Below are 9,887 nucleotides of genomic sequence, written 5' to 3'. Positions count from 1 at the left end.
AGTTCTCCGTTTAGCTGGCAAGTTCACGTCTTATGAGGCTATATCATCATACATTTCCCTGACATCTGTTCTGATATATGGTGTCAGTTTGTTCTGGGAAATTATAATTGGATTATTTCTGCCCTTATTTTCATACTTGAAGAATGTCATTTTCCTTTTGACTTTTGTGTTGCAGAAACTGAACCCAAGGCCTCATGCACGACAGTCAGGAGCTCTGTGGCCGACCTGCGTTTCAATTCCACTACTCTAACTTTACGGGTGGCTCTGGAGGAGTGAGTCTTGTTAGCGTTGTCTGGGATGAAATAAAGACTTAGAAGGTGTACTTGCTTTCCTGCAAATGTTTTCTTCTGGCTCAATCCAATGGTCAATTTTCAATCAACTACTAAAACGTATAGACACGTCTGTCTTTACTTATTTTAGGTTTGACAGGGCTAGGTTTTATGAGTTCTTTCTAAACACGGTTTCATCAGTTAGACCAATAGGGTTTAAATTCCTTGCGATAACATAAATTTGCAGGTACAAATGAATAATAAAATAAAGACATGTAAGATTAGCATTCAGGGTTCAGTGTGACTGAGTTGACTTCTAAAAAATAAGAATCCAAACTAATGACACATATAAACCAGTTTATTAGATTGTCAGTGAATACTTTGAGACAAATTCAAGTTATTTTATTTTACTTCATATAAACAGAGGAAGGGAGGGAACTTTTGAATTTCAAGCTTTGTTCAGCATGTGTGCAGTTAGCATCCACAAAAAGCACCATTGGATTATGGAGGAATTAGCACCACAGGATTTTAGGACCTAACTGTGAACATGCATCACTGAAAAATTTGGAACATGAAAACTGAATTAGTATGAGTTATGGTCCATTATAAACAATACAAGGCAAGTTCTGACTTCTTTTCATACAGTACAATACAGTCACAACTGATGAGAACCTTTGAAATACAATACAGGACAAAACCACCTTGTACCCTGTTAACACTAAAGCAGTTACAGATTTAAAAAAAAATGTTTCTTATACGAGGCAGCGGATTGAAGTGATCCTCTCTCCTCAAAATTTAAATTCAGAGTTATATAGTTACATGATCTCTTAAGAAAGTATTTTCAGGTCTATATGTCTTCTCCCTCAATGCTGCCAAATAGCTATTTGGAAAATGAAAGGCTTAAAGAAACAGCCCCCAACCCCGCCCCCAGCAAACCAGACTGAGTCCAGAAGTCCTCCAGTTTGGGTGGGGCTTTCCACATAAGGTCAGTGTGGAAATGATGCCAATGGCGTCGATACCTGTTTTCCCTTCCATGCAGGAATGCCAAGTACAGAAGCCTTGCGCTCATGGTGAACTTCGGTTCATCTCTTTCACCGAATACCTTTATTCTGGAATGTAACATAAGGGATTCAGTCCTTATTCCCCAACTGTCTTTGTAGTGTCATAGGGCTGTTCCTTATGCTTGGTCTGACAACAGTGAAAAAGGCTGAGATTCTCTCTGGATTTAGGGTAATTTGTGAGCTAAAGAAAAAATATTAATTTAAATTTAGCAGATAAGAAATTTGAAAGGGAGTTCCACTATTTTCACAGTACAAACCCACTACTAATATAATTGAAAACCTTTCTGGCAGAAAACATGTAACAAACCCTCCAGTTTTAGCCTAGGCCAATTTTGGCAAATGAAGGTAACTGTATAAGAAATGTGCAATTAGCATTGATACAGGTATATTCGGATCCCAATGTACTGATGCCATGGACAATATAATTTTACTCACCAAGAGAAGAATATACCTGAAAGTATCTATGCAGACACAGGAGTCAATCATGTGTCTGCCCCACATCTAATCTGGAGTAGTGATAACAGGGTCCTTTAGGAAAGAGTACTCAGTAACAGTACAGCAGCAATGTTACGTTGTCTATATTTAACAGTGAAACATGTTTGAAAGTAGAGTATCAGTACTGTACGGTAAGGTTACAATTCACCATTGCTATACTTGTAATACATGCGATTGTTTTCCAAGTTTTTAAAAATCCCACTAGGACCAACATCTTTCAGAACGACAATCTAACATTAAACAAACGTTCTAAGGAAAATACTCAGCATCACAGAGGTTGAGGAAAGCCTGCTACTCAGCATCACAAAATACTCAATAGATCTACATTTACGATTGTTCATGCCTTGACATCAACACACCTTTGGGTTAATATATCTTATTTTAAAAAGAAAACAAAGACAGAAACCAAACAGTTGACCAAAAAGTTTGTTTTAAGCCTTTCCTTGGTAAGGAAAGACCTGATAAACTCAACTCTTTTCTATATCATGAAGTAATGACTCTGTCTAGGAAACATTTACATTTATTAAAATACTTAAAACTAGAGAGAGGGAGAGTAAGAGAGAGAGAGAGAGAGGTGGGGGGAAGGGCTAAAGTGTAGAGACTTAAAAATAATGACATGGAGAACATTTTCTTGAAATGTTTAGGTATACTGCTCACAAACAATTGGAATATATCAGCCTATCATTTTTATGTTGGCAGGTGTTAAGTATCAACATGCAAGGGTGAAAAAAATATTGTATTTTTTTCTGTTGATGAAATGCATTGTATAAATCAACTACTGCTTTCTCTAAGAGGGAGCATGTGGATACCAGCACAGCTACAGGGATGCTTTAAATCTGATAAGTCACCAAGTCTGGGTGACTGGAGAGAAGAAGCAACAAAATGGCTTCTTAAGCGTTATGGTTTCATTAATAGAGTTCATGAAACAAAACCAAGGTGTGATAGGCTAGTGGAATAGTTCCAATTGCCCTCTCATTTGATAATCATTTCAAGACAATGGAGAGATAATTGAAAATAAGAATTAACAAATAAAAGCTGCCTAAATTTTTTTCACTGAGAGTCTTTAAATTTTACATGGTAATTTCAAATGATTACATGTTAACTTAGACACTTTTTACCATTATCACATATACTTTTTTCTATTTTCATTTCTGTATTATTCATTGTTTATACTATGTAACATGATTTTCTGTTAAATTAAAATAGTTTACTTTATCACTTTATATTCTATGTGGCTTTAGAAAAATGTATAATAGGATAAATTTATAAAAGGATAAAGAATACTTTAAGGGATTTTTTTTTTTTTAGACAAATTCTACACAGATAAATAGTTAGCTCCAGATAATAAAGTGCCTTCTTTTTTAGGTAATTTTTTTTCCACTAAAATATTTTAAGGCTTCACAAGAAACCCAGAACTACCAGAAGTTTGATAGTCTATGGGGTTACATTATTAATTACCAATCTTTTGTAGCTCTTATGTCATTTAATCTTTCATTATACATGGCAAGTTTTAATCATTAGAAGTTACAAGTTATGAGTTTGCATCAATTCTGAATACATTTTGAAGGAGAGGGGAAATGTGTGATTTTTAAATTTTAAATGCTGTGATTTATATATGTAAGACTCAGAAGTTGTAAGTGGCCAATGAACTTCAAAAAAAAAAAAACTCAATAGATTTTTCAAAGTGTGCCAAATGGGGCCATTTTTCTCAAAAACTTCTTTGTTCATAGATTCTATTTTCTTTCCCTGAAAATGACTGTTCAGCCTTAAGTAGGGAAGGCTGGAGAAAGCCAATAGTAACTTATTCAGATACTGCCTTCTATCACAGTAAGTACGTGTAATTTGTATTGATGCAACTTCTAATGTTAGCACTTCTACCCACGGTGCTTGGCATATCATAGTCAAATGCCTGTGCCTGAACAGAAGTTTATCTATATGGGAACCATAACCATATAGAAATCCATTTCCTATGAATCTTATTTGCCTTGGGGGAATTAAGTACAATTATATACTTAGTTGTGTGGGATGAAAAACCTAGATTTTAGCATAGATTGTGACTACCTAGATATCTCCCAAACTATTTTAAATGAATAAGCACTACTTAAAATGTTTGAATATTTTCTTAAAAAGTATTTTGACAAGAAAATTGCTTATATTTAAATCAGTGCAAGAGTCATGGTTTTTTCCTGATCATCACTGGATTCACTGAAAGTGTTCTTTGAAGGTGTTGAGGTCAGGACATAAGAAAACTCAGTGGGGGAATGATCTGTGCGAGTCATTCCACATCACCGATCAAACAGGGTCACTGGGAGGAACAACGCGCTAGTTTTAGGATAGGGTTTGGTTTTGACTCTAAAGCCTAGTAAGAGTACTTCTAGGGTTCAAAAACTTGTCAAAGCGGTATAAACCATTATAATTGCACATTCCTTTTTTCAAAGTGCCACAAGTTACCATATATTTTTCTAAAATGCACACAATTCTACTGTTTCAAACTCTAAATACGTATATAGGTTCATCTTTTGTGTACTAGTACAGTCTCACAAACGTCACAAATATAATCAGGAAGAGGAACTATAGCTGTCAAAAAGCAGCATAGTATTTGTAAGTGGTGTCTGTTGAGAGCCTGTGTCCTCATGAGGACTCACGTGCAAGTGCAGTGAGACCCGTCCACAGACCTGACCATACCAGCAGAGCTTGTTCAAGCAAACATCAGCAATTGCGGCCATGCGACACACACAAGTCGTAATTACGCTTTAAAAAACATACCGGCTTAACTATGATTTATTTTGTCTATTTGACTACATATTATACTTACTCTCTTCAATCATAGAAGCAACTTATGATCTGATAACCAAGTTTGGAAAACAGTATTAAATACTGAGCTTTCTCATCTCAAGTGATCACTCTTATTGTCAAGTATGGCAAAAAAACTGTGTGATATTGAGTTCACAAGATCTCTTTTATTTTAATAGAAAGATTAAGGGGAAATGTGTTGTAGTAGTTATCTTTAGAAGAAATAAAAAGATAAAAGGACAATGGAGACCAAAGCACCAAAATACAGAACAAATCAGTTTGTGGATGTTTCCCATATTGTTGAAGTCCCATGTCATCAGGTAGGAGTTAAAGATGGCTCTTTACCATGTAACATCTGGATTAATCTATAGTTCAAAGAACTGTCATGCATGCACATTTACATTTGGAATGTGTCTACTTTTGCTGCTTTGAAAACTGAGATGGAAAACTGCCCTTCAGGGGAGAGCGAGAGTGCATCCGTCATGCGGAGTGCAGAGCCCGGCTCTCTAGGCTAGTGCTGGCAGAGTGCTGTGAGAAGGCTAGCCGACACACGGAATCCCTACTGCTAAAACTAGGATTGGGTCATCGTCACAGAGCAGGACATGGCTCTCTCAAAGGATCACTTCCTTTTCCTACCTACAGTTTAAGAATCTCCTTCTATGGCGGTGGTTCTCAACCTTCCTAATGCTGTGGCCTTTTGATACTGCTGTTGTGATGATCCCACAACCATAAAACTATTCTGTTGCCACTTTATAACGGCAACTTTGCTGTTTTGAATTGTAATGTACATATCTGTTATGTGACCCCCCCCCACCCCAGGGGTCGTGACCCACAGGTTGAAAACTGCGGTTCGACCCTCCAAGAACAACAGTAAAGACATCTGGAAGAAACGCCCCGTTATATAAGCCTTTCATCTTGTCTGTCTAGAGTTTGAGACAAAAATTGATATGGTAGTTTTCTGAGAAAACTGATATTGAAAATATGGTCAAATTAGAAAGGATCATGCGTGATAAATCATTGGTAATACTCTTCCTCCTCTACCAACTCCAGCCCAATAGGCTGACAGGCCAATCGCAGGATAGATAAGTATCTATCTACAGAATCTTCTTACAGTTTTGTTACTAGGTTTTGATAGTTTCAACACTTAAGATTTGTTAGAGAAATACTTAAAAATCACTGAAATACATGAAATTCTTAGTCAAAATTGCAGACACGGAAACTCCTTATTATATACAATAATCCAACTATATTTAGCTGATCTAATACCCCAAATAATTTAATACTGTGCTGTCTTTCTTGCTGTCTTTCCACACTTTTTTTGGCAGTGTAAAAGCTAGATGATTACATTTATTTAGAATATAGCTTGTTCTATGCATTGAATTACTGCTCATCTGCAAGAAACTCATTCTCACTGTATTACTTATTCATTTGTCTTTTCCTTAGCTGTTACATTTGTGAAACTCTTATTTGTAAGATGCCTCACAACTGTTAGAGCAGGTACTTCTCACTGTATCTGGATGAGGCTGGCTATGCTAATCAGGCAGATAGTTACGCTGCACAAATTTGTAAAAGCTGAGAGCGGTTCCTCTACTCCGGGGACAGTGACAGGGTGCTACTCCATGCCAAGCGTCTTTTGTCATCTTTGGGGTCTAAGACGGGAGCTTACATTCTGCTATAGTAGGCAGACCCAGCAGAGCATGCCAACGAAATACCTGCTGATTTAACGTATGAGAAACAGGACTGAGGAGATGGACAAATAACCTTTCTATGAGACTCCCCCGGCAGTCTCTCCATGGAGTACTGTGCTGGCCTCATTACAATGTGGTGGGTGGTATCACTACCTGATTACAGGGTTGCGCTGTTCATTCTGAAGTCACCATAACGTACCACTGAAGTGTATTTTCTAGAGTACCAGTGACGGCAGTGACTACAACTTTCCCTAAAACTCACATTATGCATCTTTACCTTTGCCAGGTGTTCTACTTAAACCCAAGCTGCTGCTTATGGTGGCCAATTCAGACTCAGTGAGTCAAGAAGGCAGCGGCCAATTCAGACTCAGTGAGTCAAGAAGGTAGCCGCACAGCTGCAGCCCACCGGCACGAACATGGAGGCTATCGGAAGAAATGGCAAGCCAGTTACACATACAAACCGTTGGGATCTGAGGCTGTGGTTAAAGTAGGAAAACCGAGTCCTGAGGGTGGGTGGGAGAGTGATTTCCTTGGACTGAGTGACTTCTAAGGTAAGACTAAATGATGCCAAGGGTCCTTTCTAGCTCTAAAAGTCTTTATTGTGCTAACTTGTTCTTCCACTGACAAAATGGGATTCTGGGTGACACGTAAAATGGATTTTTTTTTTCAAAAAAAAAAAAAAAAAGCAAGCTAAGCCCTAAAAGTTTGGTGGTTCAGACCTCTCTCACAGCTCAGAGTAATAAACTGTCTTTAAATAAATCATTATATTTTTTTGGGAACAAGTTTACAGAAAGTATTTTAAATCCTGAATAATCCTATGTAAGTCTCAATAGCAAGTGGACATGACTTTATTTTGGCAATAGAATTAGTATTTAGGAGAGAGCCCTGCTCCCACCACCTGCCACGAACTCACCAGCTAAACAGGTCCCTCCCCCATTTCCCACTGTAGAGAGAGGACGGCCAGTGGTTTCCTGTGAAAATCAGAGTTGTGGTTTCAAATACTATCTGTGAAAGACTGTGGCTTTTGATATTTGGTTTGAGTTTTACCTTCCAGTCACTTCCTATGTATATAAAACTGGCATTTTTAATCACACCATGTTCACAGAGAAGGAATAACAAAAAAAAAAATGCAATGAATTGAAAAACTGAAAATCAAGAAGCCAATTCTTCTGAGTACTTGGCATTCAGCTGAGGGCTCTGCAGGGCTAAGTCCATGCTCAGCCCCTGGGCCAGCACCTCTAGCCCCATAACAACCTGGTTTGTGCTTTCCAGCGCAAACAAACTGAAGAGCAGGTATTTACTATAATATCAACTTTGTTTTGCTGAGACTGTTCAAAAACACTTCAACAGGATATATACACCAAGAAATGAAGTTTGAAATTCTCTAACCCATAACCCATGATCGATCTCTTTGCTTTTCTCACATTAAGCTGATATCATTCCTCATATTCAGATGAGAATAGGGGCTATTTCTCATTTTTCTATCTGGCAAGAAACATTACTGGCTGTTAATTAAAATTAATTACTACAACTAAAATGATGCTGGACTGTTTAAATATTGCTCAAAACAAGTTAGCAGTCTTTAGAATTGAGAATATATCCTTGAGGCTTATAATGATGGCTCTGCAGGTTTTCCTTACAGGTTAAATTATACTAATACAGTTCTCTTGGTAATTCAAATCGAGCTGGCCTTTTAAAAATGAGAAATATAACACAGGCTAAATTCTACACGAAAGTAGGTCACATTAAAAAGCAGCTTCATTTCAGTATTTTTGGAATTATGAGACTGAAACCAGGAGAAAACGAAGTCTGACTAGGTAGGGAAGGGCAGGCAAGATGGCTGGGTGGGTAAAGGTGCTTGACGTGCAAGCCTGGGACCCGAGTTCGAGGCCCAGAACCCACCTAGAGGTGTGTGGAGAGTTCTGACTCTATGCACTAATTCCATGAGGTTGTCCTCTGACCTCCACATGTGCACTGTGACATGCATACCCACCTACAGACATCACTCACACACACACACACACACACACACACACACACACACACACATGTACTTAAGAAAGAGCAACAAAGGACTGTAGGGTCCTTAGTGGTGGGCAGGGACATAAAAGGAATGAGAATTCAAGTGGATATGAGAGCTAGGGAATTAAAATAATAGTTTAATTAGTATTCTCTCACCACACAGGCTACTTTCTATCTCACTGGGTCCCTTTCCCCATGAACTGATGTAAGCATTATGTTGCTATATGGCTCTTTTCTACTGCAAAATAATATTTAAACATTCATTGAGCGGGGTGTCATCGTCCTGTAATGGCAATGGAGTGGCTGCTGAGTGTGCTACTGGCATGCGACGGCAAGCTGCGATCCCTGTGGTCCTAGTGTTGAAGGTGGAGGCAGGTGAGGACGCAGGGCAACATCAAATTCAGTTCTTTACAGGACACACACAACTCTTGCACAAGACATCAGACGATGAGAGCTTTCACCCTTTCCATGTACTGCAGTATACAACAGCACACAGCACCCCAGATTCATAGTGAGTATCTGTTCAAACTCACTGCTATTGCCAGACTTCACTGACTCAGGAGCTAGATGGCAATCTTCAGATGTCATTAGGATGGCTAGAAAAGCCAGGTGCAATCTTGATGTGTCCCCTCACCTGGGATTAGGAGAACTTTTCCTTGGGATTCTAGGTCAAACTCAATTTCTACCTATAAAGTTGAGTTCATTAGGTCTATATTACATCATCTAGAGAGCACAATAGCTACCAAGGTATTACCAACTCGGCCAGCAATGGGAGTATTATTAGATCTATCGGTTTCCTTTAAAAGACAAAGTTAGGCTCAGGACAGCCCTGAACCTGCGGTTCACCTTCCTCAGCCTCTCGAGTACTGGGATTGCAGGGATGCTGCACCAGGCCCAGCTCTCCAGGGTGTTTTGATAAACTAGGCTCTACAATGAGTACTTCCTTCCCTGGAATTATTTTTAACACTTACTCTGAAGTCACAGTGTTAACTCTGAGGGGAAGAAAGAGAGTTTGAAGGCAACTGTGACGGCTTCTCACCTGCATTCTGTTTTCAGTGGAAAAACTCAAGTGTCCCTCCCAAACAGTCCTGCCTGATCCACACAGCCCCAGTTACAGTGGGAGAGGTGTCTGAAAGTCACGGGTACTGCCACTTAATGTTGGACAGCATTTTCTCAGAAATGGTAAAACCACCATTTCTGGTAGTTTTACAAGTCTGCTGTGAAGATGTTCATCAACCCAGACACACAGTTCAGATCTGTTTAAGAAGACTGTTTTATCAGCAAAAATACAAACAAACAAACAAACAAAAAAACTGTGAAGTTCAACAACATGGGTGATTTCAAAGACAAATGAAAGAAACCAAAATGAAAAAGCCACATATTTGGTGAAATGAAATCCTAGAGTACATGAACACGTGGCAAATGAGATCAATGGTTGCTTCTGGAAACTGGGAAAGTAGGCGTGGGGATGTTGTGACTTATGGGAATACAGGAACTTTTTGGGTAATGGAAATATTCTGTCTCCATATTGACCAAAATTGACTGAACAATATATAGCA

At 38.6% G+C, this 9,887-nt stretch overlaps 1 protein-coding gene across 2 annotated transcripts in view; it reads right to left on the bottom strand.

The window, feature by feature from the left end:
• Positions 1-618: 618 nt before the first annotated feature.
• Positions 619-9,887, bottom strand: part of Purg (purine rich element binding protein G) — a 31,531-nt gene continuing 22,262 nt past the window's right edge. For both annotated transcript variants that reach the window (XM_052162557.1, XM_052162558.1), the window contains exon 3: positions 619-1,511. In XM_052162557.1, coding sequence (XP_052018517.1) covers positions 1,407-1,511 — 105 coding nt within the window. In that variant the 3' untranslated portion in view covers positions 619-1,406. The remainder of the gene's footprint in view (positions 1,512-9,887) is intronic.

Source organism: Apodemus sylvaticus, chromosome 18, assembly GCF_947179515.1.
Source record: "Apodemus sylvaticus chromosome 18, mApoSyl1.1, whole genome shotgun sequence".
Classification (NCBI taxonomy): Eukaryota; Metazoa; Chordata; class Mammalia; order Rodentia; family Muridae; genus Apodemus; species Apodemus sylvaticus.
The sequence above is the reverse complement of the archived record's forward strand: the minus strand, read 5'-3'. Positions and strand labels throughout refer to the sequence as shown.